A 22,704-nucleotide genomic window follows, 5' to 3' on the forward strand; every position below is an offset into this window, starting at 1 on the left:
GGACCAGGTGTTGAAAAGATCATTCACTTCCCTCTTTCCATGTCGCTGTGAGTTAAAGGTAGAGATTGATTTCCCCTCATTATGTATCTGTTTGAGGGCAAACAGTGACTGGGGCCGAACCCCAACATCACACAGCACCTGCAGGAGTGAAATGGAAAAATATCAGAGCATGCATTGAATCTGGATTTCAAACAGAGAGGATGTGACGAGGAGAGAGTGCGTTGGACGGGGGACTTGCAGCTTAGGGACAAGAGATGAAAGAATGTTTCAGAGAAACTAGAACTGTGTGTTCAGAGTTTCTACCTTGTACTTAGTGATGACTTTAATAAAATATGAGGGCAGGTTGTAGAGACTAGGCTTGTATTCCCTTGAATATAGAAGATTAAAGGGTGATCTAATTGAGGTGTTTTATGATAGGGTAGATAAAGAAACTATTTCCTGTGGTGGGAGAGTCCAAAACAAGAGGTCATAACCTTAACATTAGAGCTAGGCCATTTAGTGGTGATGACAGGAAGCACTTTATCACACAAGCTGGAACATGTCAGAGAGTAACCAAAGGTATGAGAACTGAAATAATCTAGAGATAGAAAGCAGGAAAGGCCCAAAAATGGAACAGTCTGTCATAGGACATCAGGTAATTTCATCTTATCTTGGAGACATCAAATACTGTTTGAAAGAAAGCTGATTTATTCGACAGATATCAAAATATTAAACTCCAGCCCGGTTACAGTGGTTATTAATAGCAGCAGAAACAAACCCCAACGGTCAGAATGAACATGGTTTAGTCCTGGATTAACAGCAGAATCGACCACTGCAATCATGTGTGAATTTGATGGCATCTCAGCAGGTGGGATGACTGAATGAACCTCTTCTCACACATGGAGCAGGTGAACGGCCTCTCCTGAGTGTGAACTCACTGGTGTGTCAACAGATCCTTTTTGCTTTTAAAACTCTTCAGTCAGAACATTTAAAAGGTCTCTTATTAGTGTGAACTTGCTGGTGTGTCCGCAGGTGGGATGACTGAGCGAATCCCTTCCCACATTCGGTGCAGGTGAATGGCCTCTCCCCAGTGTGAACTCGCTGGTGTATCAGCAGGTCGGATGACTGAGTGAATCCCTTCCCACACACAGTGCAGGTGAACGGTCTCTCCCCAGTGTGAACTCGCTGGTGTACCAGCAGGTGGCATGTACGACTGAATCTCTTCCCACACACGGAGCAGGTAAATGGTCTTTCTCCAGTGTGACTGCGCTGGTGTATCAGTACATCCATTTTGCTTTTAAAGCTCTTCGGACAGTCGGAACATTTAAAAGGTCTATTATCAGTGTGAACAAGTTGGTGTGAAGTGAGGTTGGTTAACTGGGTGAATCCCTTCCCACAATCAGAGCAGGTGAATGGCCTTTCCCCAGTGTGAACTCGCTGGTGTCTTAGCAGGTTGGATGAGTAAGTGAATTCCTTCCCACACTCAGAGCAGGTGAACGGCCTCTCCCTTGTGTGAATTTGTTGGTGTGCCAGCAGGTTGGATGACTGAGTGAATCCCTTCCCACAATCAGAGCAGGTAAACGGCCTCTCCCCAGTGTGAATCTGCTGGTGTCTCAGAAGGGCAGATGAGTAAGTGAATTCCTTCCCACACTCAGAGCAGGTGAACGGCCTCTCCCCGGTGTGACTGTGTCGATGAAGTTCCAGCTCAGACGGGGAAATGAATCCCTTCCCACAGTCCCCACATTCCCACGGTTTCTCCATGGTGCGGGTGTCCTTGTCTCTCTCCAGGTTGGGCGATCAGTTGAAGCCTCGTCCACACACAGAACACGTGTACGGTTTCTCCCCGCTGTGAATGGTGTGATGTTTTTTCAGGCTGTGTAACTGGTTAAAGCTCTTTCCACAGTCAGTGCACTGGAACACTCTCACTCGAGTGTGTGTGTCTCGGTGCTTTTCCAGTCAGTTGTTTGAAATCTTTTCCCACAGACAGAACAGACAAACATTCCTCCTTTCACATTCAAAGGCCGACGATATTCAGGTCCTGATGAATTGAGTGACTATCTGATCTTGACAAGATGTTTGGTTTGAGTTTCCTGTCTGCAAATCCTCCCCTTCTGATACCCTGTAAAAGGGGTTTACAAAAATCACCACTGACTACAGGTTAGAAATTCAGAACAGACAATTCTAGTTTTCATAGAATCATAGAAATTTACAGCACAGAAGGAGGCCATTTGGCCGATTGTCGGCCGGCACGGACACAATCTTCCATCAGCCTCCTCTATTCCAAAGAAAATAACCCCAGCCTATCCAATCTTTCCTCATAGCTAACAGTCCAGGCAACATTCTTGTAAATCTTCTCTGTACCCTCTCCAGTGCAATCACATCTTTCCTTCAATGTGGTGACCGTAGCCTAATTAGTGTTTTATACAGTTCAAGCATAACCTCCCTGCTCTTATATTCTATGCATCAGGTAATAAAGGCAAGTATCCCGAATGCCTTCTTAACCACCTCATCTACCTGGCCTGGTACTTTCAGGGATCTGTGGGCATGCACGCCAAGGTGCCTCTGTTCCTCTACACGTCTCAGTATCCTACCATTTAATGTGTATTCCCTTTCTTTGTTAGCCCTCCCCAAATGCATTACCTCACATTTCTGCAGAGTGAATTCCATTTGCCACTGACCAGTCCATTGATATCTTCGTGCAGTCTACAGCTTTCTTCTTCATCATCAATCACACGGTCAATTTTTGTATCATCTGCCAACTTCTTAATCGTACCCCCTATATTCTAGATCATTGATATATACCACAAAAAACAAGGGACCTAGTACTGAGCTCTGCAGAACCCCACTGGAAACAGCCTTCCAGTCACAAAAACACCCATCGACCATTACCCTTTGCTTCCTGCCTCAGCCAATTTTGGATCTAACTTGCCGCTTTGCATTGGATTCAATGGGCTTTTACTTTTGTGACCAGTCTGCTACGTGCGACCTTATCAAAAGCTTTGCTAAAATCTACATAGACTACATCAAATGCAATGCCTTCATCGACGCTCCTGGTTACCTCCTCGAAAAAATTCAATCAAGTTAGTCAGACATGACCTTCCCATAAAAGATCCGTGCTGAGTGTCCTTGATTAATCCGTGTCTTTCGAAATGAAGATTTATCCGGTCCTTTAGAAATTTTTCCAATAATTTTCCCACCACCGAGGTTAAGCTGACTGGTCTGTAATTACTCGGTCTATCCTTTTCTCTCTTTTTAATCAATGGTACCACATTAGCAGTCCTCCTGTCCTCCGGCACCACACCTGTAGCCAGAGAGGATTGGAAACTGATGGCCAGAGCCTCTGATATTTCTTCTCTTGCTTCTCTTAACATCCTGGATATATGTCATCCGGGCCTGGGGATTTATCCACTTTCAAAGATGCTAAACCCATTAATACTTCCTCTCATTATGTTTATTTCATCTAATATTCCACACTCATCGTCCCCGATTGCAATGTCTGCTTCGTTCCTCTCTTTTGTGAAAACAGACACAAAGTATTCATTTCGAACCATACCCACATCTTCCACCTCCATACACGTTTGCTTTCAGGTCCCTAATAGGCGCTACTCTTTCTTTAGCTAACCTCTTGCTCTTAATATATTTATAAAACATCTTTGGATTTTCATTGATTTTACTTGCCTATATTTTTTCATGTCCTCTCTTTGCTTTCCTAATTTCCTTTTTAATTTCACCCCTGCACTTTCTATACTCCTCTCGGGGTTCTGCAGTATTGTGCGCTCGGTATCTGTCATAAGGTTGTCTTGATTTCTTTATCCTACCCTGTATGCCCCTTATATTTGAGTGTGACTTACCCAAGTCTGAAACTAGAGTCTTAAACTTAAATAAAGCCAATTACATAGGTTTGAAGGGCAAGTTGGCTGAGGTAGATTGGAAAAATAAATTAAAAGGTATAGCAGTTGATAAGCAGTGGCTAGTATTTAAAGATATAATTCTCAACAAAAATACATTCCATTGAGAAACAAAAGTCCACAGGAAAAGTGATCCATCTGTGGCTAACTAAAGAAGTTAAATATAGCATTGGATTGAAAGAAGCTTATATTGTTGTAAAGAATAGTAGTAAGCCTGAGGATTGCGAGTTTCAGAAATCAGCAAAGGATGACCAAAACATTGATAAAAAGGGAAACAAGAGAAAACTAGTCAGAAATATAAAAACAGATTGTAAGAGCTTCTTCAAGTATGCAAAAGTAGAATAGAAAAAATAAACGTTGGTCTCTTAGAGGCTGAGACAGGAGAATTTTTATTTATTTTTGTATTTGTTCACGGGAGGTGGGTGTTACTGGCAAGGCCAGCATTAATTGCCCACCCCTAATTGCCCTTGAGAAGATGGTGGTGAGCTACCATCTTGAGCCACTGCAGTCCGTGTGTTGATGGAACTTCCACATTATTAATTATTATGGGGAATAAGGAAATGACAGAAACATTAAACAAATATTTTGTATCAGTAGAAGACGTATAAAACATACCTACAATGTTGGGGAACCTAGGGTCTAATGAGGGTGAGGAATGAGACTAAAAGCTGACAAATCACTGGACCGGACGGCCTACATCTTCGGGTTCTAAAAGACATGGCTGCAGAGATAGTCGATGCATTGGTTTTGATCTTCCAAAATTCCTTAGTTCCTAGAACGATCCCCGTTATTCAAGTGGGGTGCTATAAGGATCATTGCTGGGGCCTCAGCTATTTAATGATCTAGATGAAGGGACCGAGTGTAATGTAACTTAGTTTTCTGATGATACAAAACTAGATGGAACAGTAAGCTGTGAGGAGCACAAGAGTCTGCAAAGAGATATATAGATAGACGATGTGAGTGGGCAGTAAGGTGGCAAATGGAGTATAATGTAGGGAAATGTGAGGTTGTTCACTTTGGTAAGACGACTAGAATAACTGAATATCTTTTAAATGGTGAGAAACTTTTAAATGTTGGTGTTCAGAGAGATTTGGGTGTCCTCGTGCAAGAAACACTGAAAGCTAGCATGCAGGTACAGCAAGCAATAAAGAAGGCAAATGGCACATTGTCCTTTATTGCAAGGGGTGGAGTATAAGAGTAAGGAAGTCTTGCTACAAATGTACAGGGTCTTGGTGAGTCCACACCTAGCGCACTGTGCACAGTTTTGGTCTCCTTATCTAAGGAAGGATATACTTGCCTTGGAGACGGTGCAACAAAGGTACACGATTAATTCCTGGGATGAGAGGGCTGTCTTATGATGAGAGATTGTGTAGAATGGGCCCATACTCTCTGGAGTTTAGAAGAATGAGAGGTGATCTCATTGAAACATACAAGATTCTGAAGAGGATTGACAGGGTAGATGCTGAGAGGTTGATTCCCCTGGATGGAACTAGGGGGCACAGTCTCAGGATAAGGGGTAGGCCATTTAAGACAGAGATGAGAAGGCATTTCTTCACTCAGTGGGTTGTAAATCTTTGGAATTCTCTGCCCCAGAGGACTGTGGTTGCCGAGTCTCTGAGTATATTCAAGGCTCAGATATATAGATTTTTGGACTCATAGAAATGTAGAAAATAGGAACAGTAGTAGGCCATTCGGCCCTTCGAGTCTGCACTGCCATTTAATATGATCATGGCTGATCCTCTATCTCAATACCATATCCCCGTTTTTTCCCCATACTCTTTGATGCCTTTGGTTTCTAGAAATCTATATATCTCCCTCTTAAACATATTCAGTGACTTGGCCTCCACAGCCTTCTGTGGAAGAGAATTCCACAGGTTCACCACCCTCTGAGTGAAAAAATGTCTCCTCGTCTCAGTCCTAAATTTCCTACCTCGTATCCTGAGACTGTGACCCATTGTTCTCGACTTCCCAGCCATGGGAAACATCCTCCCCGCATCCAGTTTATCTAACGCAGTCAAAATTTTATACGTTTCAATGAAATCCCCTCTCGTTCTTCTCAACTCTAGTGAATACAGGCCAGTCGACCCAATCTCTCCTCATATGACAGTCCTGCCATCCCAGGAATCAGTCTGGTGAACCTTCGCTGCACTCTAGGGGAATCAAAGGATATAGAGATCAGGCAGGAAAGTGGTGTTGAGATTGATGTTCTTACTGAATGCGGAGCAGGCTCGAGGGGCTGTATGGCCTACTCCTGCTCCTATTTGTTATGTTGACATCCAAGGGGCTCTAGATTTATTAGTCCCACCTTTTTTTCTTAACGGAACATACTTGCTCTGAACCCTCACTATCTCCTCCTTGAATGCCTCCCACTGCTCTGACACTGATTTACCTTCAAATTGCTGTTTCCAGTCCACTTTGGCTAAGTCACATCTCAGCTTAGTAAAATTAACTTTTCCTGAATTGAAAACTTTTATTTCTGGTCTATCTTTGTCCTTTTCCATAACTACTTTAAATCTAACTGAATTATGATCACCAGCACTAAAAATGCTCTTCCACCTGCCCAAACTTAATTCCTTAAAACTAAATCCAGAACCGCCCCGCTCTTGTTGGGCTTGCTACGTCCTGGCTAAAAAAGTTCTCCTGAGTGCATTTTAAGAATTCTGCTCCCTCTATACCTTTCACACTACTTCTATCTCAGTTAATGTTAGGGTAGTTGAAATCCCCTAGTATTACTGGCCTAACATTTTTGCGCTTAGCTCTTCTATCTCCCTCTGACTGTTTGGGGGTCTATAGTACAACCCCAGCAGTGTGATTGCCCATTTTTTGTTCCTCAGTTCATCCCATTTGGCCTCATTTGATGACCTCTCTAACATATCATCCCTCCTCACAGCTGTAATTGTTTTTTTAATTAATATTGCGACCCCCCACCTCCTTTTTTTATCCTTCTCTCTATCTCGTCTTAAAACGCTGTAACCAGGAATGTTGAGCTGCCATTCCTGCAGTTCTTTTAGCCATGTCTCACTAATAGCTACAATATCATACTCACACATGTCCATCAGTGCCCTCATCTCATTTGCCATCATTTCCTAGACTCCATGCACTGGCATTGAAGTGTTTCTGAAGAGGGCTGTCTTATGATTAGAGAGTGTGTAGAATGGGCCTATACACTCTGGAGTTGAGAAGAATGAGAGGTGATCGCACCGAAACATACCGGCACTGGCATTTAGCACTGCCAAACTCCCTTGTTGTCTATTTTCTCGCCTTTGTTTCCTTTGCCTTCCAAACATTAGCAAAACCCCCGGTGAGGATATCGGTCCCGGTCCTGTTGAGGGGCAACCCGCCCGACACGTACAGGTCCCACCTCCTCCAGAAATAGTCCCAAAGTCTCAGGAATCTAAAGGCTTCCCGCCTGCACTATCTCTCCAGCTGTGCATTCATCTGTTCTATCTTCCTATTTCTGTACTCACTAGTACGTGGCACCAGGAGTAATCAAGAGATTATGGGCCCAAGTTTCCACAAGAAAAAAAACGGGCGCCCCTCTGAGCTGGGCGCCCGTTTTTCGCGCCTAAAACGGCGCCTAAAAAAATCCTCGGTATTCTCCATCTACCTGCAGGTCTTCTGGCCCTCGGCGCAGCCAGCACGAGTTATGGGGGGGGCGGAGCCAGGTCCCTGCACTGAAAACAGTGCCGGGACCTCTGCACATGTGCGCTACAGTGGGCACACAAGTGCAGTAGCTCCAGGTGCCGAACTGTGTGGGAGGGGCCCGAAGCACGCAGCCCCTAGCCCTGGCTGAATGGCCTCACTGGGGCTGCGTGAATAAGGCTCCTCCCACGGCCATCTCCTACTCCCCCCCCCGACCCGACACCCGCTCCCCCAACCCCCCGACTGACCCGACCCGCGCTCCTGTTCCCGCTCCCCCCCACCCCGACTGGACCCAACCCGACCCGCGCTCCCGTTCCCCCCCACACTGGGCCCGACTCCCGCTCCCAGACTGGATCCGATCCGACCTGACCTCCCCCCTCCCTCCCTTTCTCCCTCCCTCTCTTCCCCTCCCCCCCCCTCCCTCTCTCCCTCTCTCCCTCCATACCCCTCTCTCTCCCTCTCCCGCTCAGCGGCACAAACGGCTTTCTTCCCCCCCCTCCTCCTCCCGCTCAGCGGCACGAACAGCTTTCTTCCCCCCCCCCACTCCTCCTCCCGCTCAGCAACACGAACGGCTTTCTACCCCCCCCCACCCTCTCCCGCTTGGCGGCACGAACGGCTGCAGAATTCTCCCTGGCTGAAGCACTTTCACACAGGTAGGAAGATGGTTTATTTAATCTTTTCTTGGCTTATAAATGTTTATTCAGGTTGGATTTATTTGTATAATATTTGTAGAAGTATAAATAAGGATTTATTGTAGAATTTAATGAGTTCCCTTCCCCCCCCACCTCGTTCTGGACGCCTAATTTGTAACCTGCGCCTGATTTTTTAATATGTAGAACAGGTTTTTCAGTTCTACAAAAATCTTCACTGGCTCCATTCTACTTTAGTTTGGAGTACGTTTTCACTGTGGAAACTTTGAAATCAGGCGTCAGTGGCCGGACACGCCCCCTTTTGAAAAAAACATTCTGTTCCAAAGTAGAACTGTTCTACCTGACTAGAACTGCAGAAAAAAAAATGTGGAGAATTGCGATTTCTAAGATAGTCCGTTCTCCACCAGTTGTTCCTAAAAATCAGGCGCAAATCATGTGGAAACTTGGGCCCTATGACCTTTGAGGTCGTGCTTTTAATCGCTTTCCTAGCTCCCTAAAATCTGCCGGCAGCTGAGCAACCCGTGGTACCGTGGACTTGGCATTGGTTGCACTCCCCAGAGCAAACATCGGGCTCACCAGTATCCGGAACTGAAAACCGGTTAGCGAGTCAGGGGACTCCTGCCCCACCTGCCTGGTCCTTCTTGTCTGTCTGGCGGTCACCCATTCCCTCCTATACCTGCACTCACTTAAGCTGCAGGGTGAACACCCTCTGAAACATGCTATCTACAAAGTTCTCAGTCTCGCGGATGCACTGTGGTGAGGGTTTCTGAACCTTCCACCCTTCCAGGCAGTGAGTTCCAGACCCCCACCACCTTCTGGGTGAAGAAATTTCCCCTCAAATCGCTTCTAAACCTCCCCCACAATTACTTTAACCCTATACACCCTAGTGGTTGACCCCTGTGCTGAGGGAAACAGGTCCTTCCTATCCGCTCTATCTAGGCCCCTCAAAATTTTATAGACCTCATTAAGGTCTCCCCACATACTCCTCTGTTTCAAAGAAAACAAACCCATCCTAATTAAGAGGGTTGGTGGGCAGGAGGAGGTTGCAGAGATAGGGAGGGGCGAGATCCTGGAGAGATTTGAACAAGAGGATGACAATTTTAAAGGTTAATGCCACCAGCTATCTCGCCAAGCACAGAATCTGACTCAATACCAACAGGAAGGATGTTACTTTAACTACTATGAATGAATAATGAGAGGAAATCAATCACTGTACATTTAACTAACAGCAAAGTGGAAAGAGGGAATTGAATGACCTTTAAACACCTAATCCACTTGGCACTGAAGTACCTGAAACTTATAATAGGAACTCCAGGGACCCAAAATACTGACAAATGTTAAACTGTTTTGTTGAGAAAAGAAATTGTGTTCTAACTTTTAAAAGATAAATTGTTTAACAGGGGTTCACACTGACTCACCTGACTGGCTGACTCAGGATCCAACCCTCAAGCACCGCGATTGGTTGCAGAACACGCTGCTCCCTGGGCCCTCTGACCTCTCTTCCTGTTGGTTCCCAGGGCAATCAATCACCACTCACCAACATTACGCTGCCAGATTAAGTTGAGAAGCTCGGAGGAAGAAATAAAATGAGGCCGTGAACCTGAGTAAAGAAATAAAATTGGAGAAGCATGATTAAATGAACGAGAAGAGGCAAAATAAACGAAAGAGTACAATCCTAAAGGGGGTGCATGAACAGTGAGATCTGCGGGTATATGTGCACAAATCTCTGAAGGTGACAGGACTGGTTGAGAAATCAGTTAATAAAGCTTACGGGATCCTGGGCATCATAGAGTACAAAAGCAAGGAGGTTATGATGAACCTTTATAAAATACTGGTTCGACCTCAACTGGGGTATTGTGTCCAATTCTGGGCACCGCACAATAGGATGTGAAGGCCTTAGAGGGTGCGGAAAAGATTTACAAGAATGATTCATGAGATGAGGGATTTCAGTTACGTGGGTCGACTAAAGAAACTGGAGTTGTTCTCCTTGGAGCAGAAAAAGTTAAGAGGTGATTAGATAGAGGTATTCAAAATCATGAGGGTCTGGACAGGGTAGAGAGAGAAGCTGAGGAGACAGCAGAGAGCAAAATTCACCAGAACCCCCCCCCCCCCCACTCTCCCTGTATTTGGGCTCATTTGAAAGGAAATTTAATTTGGGACTATCTACCGAAAAGTTTGGAACTCCAAAGTGCTTATGGAAGAAACTACAAACTTTAATAGAATTATGAACTTTTACAAGACAAATTCAAGCCTGTGGGCGGACCTAGGGAACTAAAGAAGTCCACTTGATTATTGGGACTGTCTGGGTGTGAGGACTGCGTTAACCTGTCTGGAAGAATGAGTATTTGGAAATCTTCCTCCACAAGAGACATTACCATCACAGTATCACCCAGAGATAGCTCCCCATCAACATGGGTCTGGACAAACCACTTTCAGCAGAAACATCACAAAGAGGCCCAATCCAGCCTGTATGCGAAAGACTAAGCACAAAAGGACATTGCAATTACCAAACTAATATTTCCATCAGGAAACAGTTTTTCGAAGATCAACCCACCCAAGACATTATCAACTTTAACGAGCCTGACAAAATATTACAAAGAAGAACCAAGCCCGCCAAAATTATACAAAGGATTGTGAAGAGATTTGGTGGCAAGATTAGAACACTGAAATCGTATAACTGGCCACTGTTTTCAACCGATGTTGGTGGGGGAGAGGGGTGGTCGCTACTACCTCATCAAGACAAGGAGCGAAACCAACATGACAGTTGTAAAACTAACTTCTCCAGCCTCGAAGGCTTGAAGTCCTGAAGGAAGGAAGAACATCACCATCTACCATTAACTATCAAAAGGATTGGTAAGCATAAGTCCCTGCCCTGGAGTCTAACCAAGCTAGAATTAGGTATTGGGAGGTGGGAGGTATAATTTTATTGTAACCCCCTTTGAATGTGGAGTGTAAGGTACTTTATTAGAGTGATTATAAGTTTGACCTTGTACCTTTCCTTGTATTGTTCTTTATTAGAGTGATTGTAAGTTTGGCTGTGTATTTTCTTACTAGAGTAATAAGCCTGTATTACCTGGACTGTAATAAAACCAACATTCTTTGCATCAAACCAGTGTCCCCTGCACTTTTGTCACACCCCCAAATAAATCCAGAGTACAGAACCCAAGAGAGAGGGAGCGATTCGAAACTGCTCAAGTTGGTCAGAAGGGAACCTGACCCCCTCATAGAGACCACAACACACCCCAAACACCGCCACCCCCCACCCTTAGTGGCAAATGAACCAAAGACGATGCAAGAAAAAACTTTTGTACACAGCGAGTGGCTAGGATCTGGAATGCACGGCCTGAAAGGGTGGTGGAGGCAGACTCAATCACAACTTCCAAAAGGGAATTGGATAAGTATCTGAAAGAAAAACATTTGCAAAGATCGGGGGAAAGGGTGAGAGTGTGGGACGAGCTGGGAGCCGGCACGGGCTCGACGGGCTAAATGGGCTTCTTCCATTCTCTGATTGTGTGAGCAGAACCTGTTTAAAGGGGCAGGGTCACTGTGCCTGTTTAAAGGGGCAGGGTCACTGTGCCTGTTTAAAGGGGCTGGGGCTTCTCTTCTGAGGCAGTCCCTCAGAGTCGAGGATGACTTGCTTCCACATTAAAAATGAGTTCTCAGGTGACTGAAGAGTCCAATGCGGGACTTACAGTCTCTGTCACAGGTGGGAACAGATGGTGTTTGAAGGAACGGGTGTCACTGTCGACTCTTGGCTTCAGCTTGCTCCCGGCGAAGAGACTCGAGGTGCTCAGCGTCTTCCCGGATGCCTTTCCTCCACTTAGGGCGGTCTTGGGCCAGGGATTCCCAGGTGTCGGTGGGGGATGTTGCACTTCTTCTGCATCGGCACACATTCAGAGACTGAACTCCAAGTCATAGTCAACATCTTCACTGAGGCCTACGAAAGCATAGGCCTGACACGAAATATCCGTAAGACAAAGGTCCTCCACCAACGTGACCCCACCACACAGCACTGCCCCTCCCCGCCCCCCCCAGTCATCAAGATCTATGGTGCGGCCCTGGACAACATGGACCACTTACTTTCCATACCTCGGGAGCCTATTAGAAGCAAGGGCAGACACCGACAACGAGATTCAACACCGCCTTCAGTGCGCCAGCGCAGCCTTCGAGTGCCTGAGGAAAAGAGTGTTCGAAGATCATGCCCTCAAATCTGCCACCAAGCTCATGATCTACAGGGCCATAGTGATACCTGCCCTCCTGTATGGCTGAGACGTGGACCGTATTCAGTAGACATCTCAAATCGCTGGAGAATTACCACCAACGATGTCTCCGCAAGATCCTACAAATCCCCTGGAAGGACAGACACACCAACGTTAGCGTCCTCGATCAGGCCAACATCTTCAGCATCGAAGCACTGACCACACTCGACCAGCTCTGCTGCGTGGGCCACATCGTTCACATGCCTGACACAAGACTCCCAAAGCAAGCGCTCTACTCAGAACTCCTACATGGCAAGCGAGCCTCAGGTGGGCAGAGGAAGCAATTCAGTAACACCGTCAAAGCCTCCGTGATAAAATGGAACATCCCCACCGACACCTGGGAGTCTCTGGCCAAAGACCATCCTAAGTGGAAGAAGTGCATCCGGGAGGGTGCTGAACACCTCGAGTCTCGTCGCCGAGAGCATGCAGAAAACAAACTCGGGCAGCGGAAAGAACGTGCGGCAAACCAGTCCCACCCACCCATTCCTTCAACGACTGTCTGTCCCACCTGTGACAGAGACTGTAATACCCATATTAGACTGTTCCGTCATCTAAGAACTCACTTTTAGAGTGGAAGCAAGTCTTCCTCGATTTTGAGGGACTGCCTATGATGATGATGATGCACTTGTTCAAGGTGGCTTTGAGGGCGTCACTGCCTTTTTAAAGAGGCAGTGTCTCTGAGACTCACAAAGGTGCAGTGTCCCTGTTTAAATGGGCAGTGTCTCTGTACATGTTTAAAGGGGAAGTGTATCTGCGTTTGTTTAAATTTGCAGTGTCCCTGTGCCTGTTTAAAGGGAGAGGGGGTGAAATTTTGCTACTTTGTATCTCCCATTAACACTCCCAGCTGGCGATAATGGGTGCAAATGAGTTTGCGACTGGGCGCGGTGAGAACAGCGCTTTCCGCTAAATTTGCCGGGAGTTTTGCAGCGACGGTAAGACGTTGCACCCCGCTCTGCTGTGCTCAGTGAGGCTGACATCATCACCATGAACAGCACCCCGGACCAAAAATTGTCCCTCGCCCCTGGGTCCTGTGGCTGGCACTGATGACGATAGCAGTCGTGTTTCAGTCGGATGTCGGCTGGTGGAGCGCTACTTACAGGCTCCAGCATCTGGTTTACTTTTAGTTGGTCAATAATGCTTCTTTCTTAGTTTCACATAGTTTCTGTGCCTGTTTAAAGGGAGAGAGTCTCTGTGCCCATTTAAAGGGACAGTTTCTTTGGATTCTCTTATTACTTCAAACCGGTATGCCCCGCTTTGTGATTTGGAGAACACGACAGGCAGTGAGGTCAGCACCAGTGATACCGAACCTCAATCCTAATATCAGCATCTTGGAAAAGGTAAGAGGAAGGCTGAAAAGTCCAAGAGGACATTGTTTGAACAGCCAGAGCAAGAGCAAGAGGCAATGGGCAATCCTCATTGGGGACTCCACCATCAGGCACACAGGCAGCAGCCTATGTAGAGGTAAGGCTCTGTCAAGAGCAGTCTTCTGTTTTCCAGAGACCAAGGTAACTGATCTCCAGCACCGTGTGGAAGAATTAATGAAAGGTGAGTGCCAAGATATTTAGTAGGTTTACATATTGGAAATAATGATATCATGGATAGAAGTCCATTTGTGATGCAGGATTCCTACAAAAGTCTCATAAATGTCCTTCAGCAAAGGGATGCAAGATTAGTAGTCTCCGGGCTGAGGGGGGGAAAGGGGTACTGAGGTGAATGATCAGCCATGATCTTATTGAATGGTGGTGCAGGCTCGAAGGGCCGAATGGCCTACTCCTGCACTTATTTTCTATGTTTCTACGTTACCAGTCATGTCCCGATCGATGGAGAGAAATAGCCAAAACCTTGGGATTCAACATCTGGTTTCAGGACCTCTGCAAAAAGAAGCAGCTTCACTTCATCAATAATTGGGAGGTTTTCGCTGGACGAGGCAAGTTGTTTAGGAGAGACAACCTCCATCTTAACTTCTTGGGAGCTAAAAGGTTGGCAGAGGGTGCTGAATTATCCCAGAGTTCAGCAAGGGGATAGTGTAGATAAGTTCAAAGTTAGCCTTATTGCACGTGATAATTACATAGAAGCAAAGCATGAAGTTAAACCAGTTAGGAAGCAAGCAAGAATTAATAACTAAGAAATAGATGGGAGACCTTTAAATTGCCTTTATGTAAATGCAAGGAGTGTTGGAAGCAAATTGTTAGAATTGTAATCCTGTGCTGTGTTGGAGAATTTAGACGTATTGTGTATTTCTGAGACATGACTAGATGACAATGATGGCAGACATTCACCTAAAGGTCTACAATGGTTTGAGAAAGGATAGTGTAGGTCAAAGGGGAGCTGGGGTTGCTATTTCAATCAGTGAGAATCTAACAGCTTGAGAGATTTGATATTGCCTTATTAGGCACAGCTGAAGTGATCTGGGTTCAAGTGGACCAAGCTGACGGGCAAGGATTAATTATCAGTAATTGCCTTTATTTTTAATTGCTCACTGCACTCTGGAATAGTTCCTACAGATTGGAAGGAGACTAATGTAGTCCCCATTTCTAAAAAAGGTGACAATGCAGACCCGGGTAGCTATAGGCCCATCAGTTTGACATCAGTAATAGGTAAAACTCCGGACCCCATGAAGTCTCATGGCTTCAGGTCAAGCATGGATAAGGAAATATCCTGCTGATTACCACCTACCGCCCTCCCTCAGCTGATGAATCAGTACTCCTCCATGTTGAACACCACGTGGAAGAGGCACTGAGAGTAGCAAGGACACAGAATGTACTCTGGGTGAGGGACTTCAATGTCCATCATCGAGTGGCTCGGTAGCACCACTGCTGACCGAGTCCTGAAGGACATAACTGCTCGACTGGGCCTGCAGCAGATGGTGAGAACCAACTCGAGAGGAAAAACCTACTTGATGTCGTCCTTACCAATCTACTTGTTGCAGATGCATCTGTCCATGACAGCACTGGTAGCAGCGACCACTGCAGAGTCATTGTGGAGATGAAGTCCCGTCTTGATACGGAGGACACCCTCCATTGTGTTGTGTGGCACTACCACCGTGCTAAATGGGATAGATGCAAAACATATCTAGCAGTTCAAAACTGGGCATCCATGAGGCGCTGTGGGCCATCAGCAGCAGCAGAATTGTATTCCATCACAATCTGTAACCTCAAGGCCCGGCATATCCCTCACTCTACCATTACTATAAAGCCTGGGGACCAACCCTGGTTCAATGAAGAGTGTAGAAGAGCATGCCAGGAACAGCACCAGGCACACCTGAAAATACGGTGCCAACCTGGGGAAGCTGCAACACAGGACTACATGCATGCTAAAAAGCAGAAGCAGCATACTATAGACAAGGCTAAGCAATCCCATAACCATCGGATCAGATAAAAGCTCTAGTCCTGCCACATCCAGTCGTGAATGGTGGTGGTCCATTAAACAGTTAACGGGAGGAGGAGGCTCCATGAATATCCCCATCCTCAATGATGGCGGAGCCTAGCAAATAAGTGCAAAAGAAAAAAGGCTGAAGTGTTTACAACCATCTTCAGCCAGAAGTGTCAAGTGATCCATATCGGCTTCCTCCTGAGGTCCCCACCATCACAGAAGCCAGTCTTCAGCCAATTCGATTCACCACGATATCAAGAAACGGCTGAATGCACTGATACAGCAAAGGTTATGGGCCCCGACAACATCCCGGCTGTTGTGTTGAAGACGTGCTCCAGAACGAGCTGCAACTCTAGCCAAGCTGTTCCAGTACAGCTACAACACTGGCATTTACCCAACATATAGAAAACTGCTCAGGTATGTCTGGTCCACAAAAAGGACAAATCCAATCCAGCCAATTACCGCCCCATCAGTCTACTCTCAATCATCAGCAAAGTGATGGAAGGTGTCAACAGTTCTATCAAGCAGCACTTACTCAGCAACAACCTGCTCACTGATACCCAGTTTGGGTTCTGCCAAGACCACTCAGTTCCAGACCTCATTACAGCCTTGGTCCAAACATGGACAAAAGAGCTGAATTCCAAAGGTGAGGTGAGAGTGACTGCCCTCGACATCAAGGCATTTGACCGAGTGTGGCATCAAGGAGCCCTAGTAAAACTGAAGTCAATGGGAATCAGGGGAAACATTTTCCACTGGCTGGAGTCATACCTAGTACGAAGGAAGATGGTTGTGGTGGTTGGAGGTCAATCATCACAGCCCCAGGATATCGCTGCAGGAGTTCCTCAGGGCAGTGTCCTAGGCCCAACCATCATCAGTTGTTTCATCAATGACCTTCCTTCCATCATAAGGTCAGGAGTGGGAATGTTTGCTGATGACTGCAGAGTGTTCAGTTCCATTCGCAACTCCTCAGATAATGGAACAGTCCATGCCCGCATACAGCAAGACCTGGACAACATTCAGGCTTGGGCTGATATGTGGCAAATAAAATTTGTGCCACACAAGTGCCAGGCAATGACTATCTCCAACAAGCGAGAGTCTAACCACCGCCCCTTAACATTCAATGGCATTATCCTCGCCGAATCCTCTACCATTAACATCCTGGGGGTCACCATTGACCAGAAACTTAACTGGATCAGCCACATAAATACTGTGACAACAAGAGCAGGTCAGAGGCTGGGTATTCTGCAGTGAGTGTCTCACCTCCTGACTCCCCAAAGCCTCTCCATCATCTACAAGGCATAAGTCAGGAGTGTGATGGAATTCTCTCCACTTGCCTGGATGAATGAAGCTCAACACCATCCAGGACAAAGCAGCCCGCTTGATTGACACCCCATCCACCACTTTAAACATCCACTCCCTCCACCACCGGCGCAACGTGGCTGCAGTGTGTACCATCTACAAGATACACTGCAGCAACTCGCCAAGGCTTCTTCAGCAGCACCTTCCAAACCCGCGAACTCTACCACCTAGAAGGACAAGGGCAGCAAGCACGTGGGAACACCACCACCTCCACGTTCCCCTCCAAGTCATACACCATCCTGATTTGGAAGTATATTGCCATTCCTTGATTGTCGCTGGGTCAAATTCCTGGAACTCCCTCCCTAACAGCACTGTGGGAGTACCTTCACCACACGGACTGCAGCGGTTCATGAAGGTGGCTTACCACCATCTTCTCAAGGGCAATTAGTGATGGGCAATAAATGCTGGCCTTGCCAGTGACACCCACATCCCATGATCGAATAAAAAACTCGCAGCCCAGCAATGTGTTCAGCACAGAATGATCCCACACAAATCTATTCCCCACTAACACTTTCCACATTCATTCACTAGAAACAGCCCAGTGCCCGCGAGTAACTGCAGCTCTGTGTCTGACTTCAGTTAAACACACAACTCAAAACATTGTAAACAGAAAACAAACCTCATTATAGTTCAACAGTCTATTCATGAGCAGTGAACCCTTCACCCCAACTCCTCATTCACCCCTACTCTCCAATCCCCCCTCACCCCAATTCCTCATTCACTCCTACTCTCCAACCCCCTCACCCCAACTCCTCTCTCGTCTTCCATTGACTTGAATGGATCGTATACTGACAATTGATATCTGTCAGAATTTGAAAGGAGAACCAGTTGATGTGGTATATTTGGACTTTCAGAAGGCTTTCGACAAGGTCCCACACAAAAGATTAATGTGCAAAGTTAAAGCACATGGGATTGGGGGTAGTGTGCTGACATGGATTGAGAACTGGTTGTCAGACAGGAAGCAAAGAGTAGGAGTAAATGGGTACTTTTCAGAATGGCAGGCGGTGACTAGTGGGGTACCGCATGGTTCTGTGCTGGGACCCCAGCTGTTTACACTGTACATTAATGATTTAGACGAGGGGATTAAATGTAGGAGCTCCAAATTTGCGGATGACACTAAGTTAGGTGGCAGTGTGAGCTGCGAGGAGGATGCTATGAGGCTGCAGAGCGACTTGGATAGGTTAGGTGAGTGGGCAAATGCATGGCAGATGAAGTATAATGTGGATAAATGTGAGGTTATCCACTTTGGTGGTAAAAACAGAGAGACCGACTATTATCTGAATGGTGACAGATTAGGAAAAGGGGAGGTGCAACAAGACCTGGGTGTCATGGTACATCAGTCATTGAAGGTTGGCATGCAGGTACAGCAGGCGGTTAAGAAAGCAAATGGCATGTTGGCCTTCATTGCGAGGGGATTTGAGTACAGGGCATTGGTGAGGCCACACCTGGAGTATTGTGTACAGTTTTGGTCTCCTAACCTGAGGAAGGACATTCTTGCTATTGAGGGAGTGCAGCGAAGGTTCACCAGACTGATTCCCAGGATGGCGGGACTGACCTATCAATAAAGACTGGATCAACTGGACTTGTATTCACTGCAGTTCAGAAGAATGATAGGGGACCTCATAGAAACGTTTAAAATTCTGATGGGTTTAGACAGGTTAGATGCAGGAAAAATGTTCCCAATGTTGGGGAAGTCCAGAACCAGGGGTCACAGTCTAAGGAGAAGGGGTAAACCATTTAGGATCGAGATGAGGAGGAACTTCTTCACCCAGAGAGTGGTGAACCTGTGGAATTCTCTACCACAGAAAGTTGTTGAGGCCAATTCACTAAATATATTCAAAAAAGAGTTCGATGTAGTCCTTGCTACTAAGGGGATCAAGGGGTATGGTGAGAATGCAGAAATGGGGTACTGAAGTTGCATGTTCAGCCACGAACTCATTGAATGGCGGTGCAGGCTAGAAGGGCCGATTGGCCTACTCCTGCACCTATTTTCTATGTTTCTACCTCCTTTTCCTTTCTGTCTATCCTTCCTGAATATTGAATATCCCTGGTTGTTGAGTTCCCAGCCTTGGTCACCCTGGAACCATGTCTCCGTAATCCCAATTACATCATATCCGTTAACAGCTATCTGTGCAATTAATTCATCTACCTTATTACAAATGCTCCTCGCATTGAGACACAGAGCCTTCAGGCTTGTTTTTTTTTTTACACACTTTGTCCTTTTTAGAATTATGTTGTACTGTGACCCTTTTTGATTTTTGCCTTTGATTTCTCTGCCCTCCACTTTTCCTTATCTCCCTTTGACTTTTTGCTTCTGCCCCCATTTTACTTCCCTCTGTTTCCCTGCATAGATTCCCATCCTCCTGCCATATTAGTTTAAGCCCTCCCCAACAGCACTAGCAAACATCGGTTCCAGTCCTGCCCAGATGCAGACTGTCTGGTTTGTACTGGTCCCAGCTCCCTCAGAACCGGTTTCAGTGTCGCTGTCATAGGAATTTGAATCCCTCCCTCTTACACCATTCCTCAAGCCACGTATTCATCTTAACTATCCTGCTATTTCTACTCTGACTAGCACGTGGTACTGGTAGCAATCCTGAGATTATTACCGTTGAGGTCCTACTTTTTGTTTTAACTCCTAGCTCCCTAAATTCAGCTTGTAGGACCTCATCCCGTTTTTTTTACCCATATCATTGGTACCTATATGCATCACGACAATTGGCTGTTCATCCTCCCCCTCCAGCATGCCCTGCAGTCACTCCGAGACATCCTTGACTCTTGCACCAGGGAGGCAACATACCATCCTGGAGTCTCAATTGCGGCCGCAGAAACGACCATCTATTCCACTTACAATAGTATCCCCTACCACTGTAGCTCTCCCACTCTTTTTCCTGCCCTCCTGTGCAGCAGAGCCACCCATGGTGCCATGAACTTGGCTGCTGCTGCCTTCCCCTGATGAGCCATCTCCCCCATCAGTATCCAAAGTGGTACTGTTTTGGAGGGAGATGACCACAGGGAACCCCTGTACTACCTTCCTACTCCTGCTCTGCCTGATGGTCACCCATTTCCTATCTGCCTTTGTAATCTTTACCTGTGATGTGACCAACTCACTAAACGTGCTATTCACGATATCCTCAGCATCGCAGATGCTCCAGAGTGAATCCATACGCAGCTCCAGTGCCACAATGCGGTCTGATAGGAGCTTCAGCTGGATACACATCCCGCACACATAGTCAGGGAACACTTCCAGTGTCCCTGATTTCCCACATAGCACAGGAGGAGCATGACATGGGTCTGGGCTCTCCTGCCATGCCTTAATCCTTAAATTAACTTAATTTGGCAACAATGCCAAAGGTTACCTACTTTTAAGAAAAGAAAGAGATAAATTACCCACCAATCCACCAGCCAATCACCAATCACTTACGCGCTTGGCTGTGATGTCACACTTCAATTTCTTTTTACTTCTTTTATTACTTTCTGCCCCTGCTGCAGCTGGCCGCTGCTCCAAGCTGCCGCTGCCCTTTGTGCTCCCGCGCCCGCTCAGGTCTCGCGATGCTGGCTTCCTTCCGACGTACCAATGTCAGTGTTCTCCATCAAGCCAACATCCCCAGCATTGAAGCAATGACCACACTCGACCAGCTCCTTTGGGCAGACCACATTGTTCGCATGCCTGACACAACACTTCCAAAGCAAGCGCTCTACTCGGAACTCCGACACAGCAAGCGAGCCCCAGGTGGGCAGATGAAATGTTTCAAGGACACACTCAAAGTCTCCCTGATAAAGTGCAACATCCCCACCGACACCTGGGAGTCCCTGGCCAAAGACCACCCTAAGTGAGTGGCGGTGTGAGCTGTGGGGAGGATGCTAAGAAGCTGCAGAGTGACTTGGACAGGTTAGGTGAGTGGGCAAATGCATGGCAGATACAGTATAATGTGGATAAATGTGAGGTTATCCACTTTGCTGGCAAAAACACAAAGGCAGAATATTACCTGAATGGCGGTAGATTAGGAAAGGGGGAGGTACGAGACCTGGGTGACATGGTACATCAGTCATTGAAATTTGGCATGCAAGTACAGCAGGCGGTGAAGAAGGCAAATGGCATGGTGGCCTTTATAGCTACAGAATTTGTGTATAGGAACAAGGAGGTCCTCCTGCAGTTGTACAGGGCCTTGGTGAGGCCTCAACTGGAATATTGTGTTCAGTTTTGGTCTCCTAATCTGAGGAAGGACGTTCTTGCTATTCAGAGAGTGCAGCGAATGTTCATCAGACTGATTCCCGGGATGACAGGACTGACATATGAGGAGAGACTGGATCGACTGGGCCTGTATTCACTGGAGTGTAGAAGGATGAGAGGGGATCTCATAGAAACAGGTAAAATTCTGATGGGACGGGACAGGTTAGATGCAGGAAGAATGTTCCCAATGTTGGGGAAGTCCAGAACCAGGGGACACAGTCTAAGGATAAGGGGTGAGATGAGGAGAAACTTCTTCACTCAGAGAGTTGTTAACCTGTGGAATTCTCTACTGCAGAGAGTTGTTGATGCCAGTTCAGTGGATATATTCAAGAGGGAGTTAGATGTGGCCCCGACTGCTAAAGGGATCAAGGGGTATGGAGTGAAAGCAGGAAAAGGGTACTGAGGTGAATGATCACATTGAATGGTGATGCAGGCTCGAAGGGTCAAATGACCTACTCCTGCACCCTATTTTCTATGCATCTGGGAGGACGCTGAGCACCTCGAGTCTCGTCACCGAGAGCATGCAGAAATCAAGCGGAACCAGTATGCGGCAAACCAGACTCCCCACCCACCCACTGTCTGTCTGTCCCACCTGTGACAGAGACTGTAATTCCCAGATTGGACTGTTCAGTCACCTGAGAACTCACTGAGTGGACCAAGTCTCCCTCGCTCCGAGGGTCTGTCTGTGACGTGACTGGAACCCTGAAGCCCCGCCTACTCATTCTTCCTGGCCAAGGGCCGCGCATGCGCCGTAACTCCGCCTGTGGAAGATGGCGGCCAGTGACCCCGCTGACCCGGGCCTGTCACTGCGGGACAAACAGGGGGGCTACGGGCTCTGATTCTACGCCTGAGGCCTACACCGGGTGTTTATGAAGATTCCCAGCCCACCCCCGGGTCCATATCTCCCCGCAGCGCCCACAATCTCCTACCGCCTTCCGGAAGCATCTTTCCGACCGAGCTCCGTCTTCACCGCCCGCGCATGCTCAGTGAGGGAGACCCGGGCTCAGCCCCGCCCCTCGCACACTCTGATTGGTTGGAGGACCCACCGCCCGCTCGGTCCTCCAGTCCCGCCCCCGCTCTTCCTATTGGTTGAGAGCTGCCGTCAATCACCCAGGCAGTGTGAGCTGTGCATGCGCGGACGGTGCGGGCCCAGGCCCCGAACAAGAACCTGCGGCTCCGGCCTTTCCCCGAGCGGGGCCCCCGGGCGGGGGGGGGAAGCTGCGGGGCTTTCTCCCGGTGACAGGTCCGGGGGACGTCCGCCATCTTGGGAGGCTGAGGGGGCAGCAGGGCGCATGCGCGGCCTT

At 47.2% G+C, this 22,704-nt stretch overlaps 1 protein-coding gene across 3 annotated transcripts; it reads right to left on the reverse strand.

The window, feature by feature from the left end:
- Nucleotides 1–664: 664 nt before the first annotated feature.
- On the reverse strand, nucleotides 665–22,393 carry LOC139273628 (zinc finger protein 79-like). 3 transcript variants are annotated; one of them, XM_070890602.1, is made up of 3 exons: nucleotides 22,330–22,393; nucleotides 9,598–9,779; nucleotides 665–2,098 (listed from the first exon to the last, which is right to left on the reverse strand). In XM_070890602.1, exon 3 carries the CDS (start codon nucleotides 1,738–1,740, stop codon nucleotides 955–957), a length of 786 nt encoding a protein of 261 aa, XP_070746703.1. In that variant the 5' UTR covers nucleotides 1,741–2,098; nucleotides 9,598–9,779; nucleotides 22,330–22,393; the 3' UTR covers nucleotides 665–954. The 3 variants fall into 3 exon arrangements, with proteins under 3 accessions (XP_070746703.1, XP_070746704.1, XP_070746705.1); XM_070890603.1 differs by lacking the exon at nucleotides 22,330–22,393 and adding an exon at nucleotides 12,269–12,525; XM_070890604.1 differs by lacking the exons at nucleotides 9,598–9,779; nucleotides 22,330–22,393 and adding an exon at nucleotides 5,818–6,037.
- Nucleotides 22,394–22,704: the final 311 nt, after the last annotated feature.

Source organism: Pristiophorus japonicus, chromosome 9 (genome assembly GCF_044704955.1).
Source record: "Pristiophorus japonicus isolate sPriJap1 chromosome 9, sPriJap1.hap1, whole genome shotgun sequence".
Taxonomy (NCBI): domain Eukaryota; kingdom Metazoa; phylum Chordata; class Chondrichthyes; family Pristiophoridae; genus Pristiophorus; species Pristiophorus japonicus.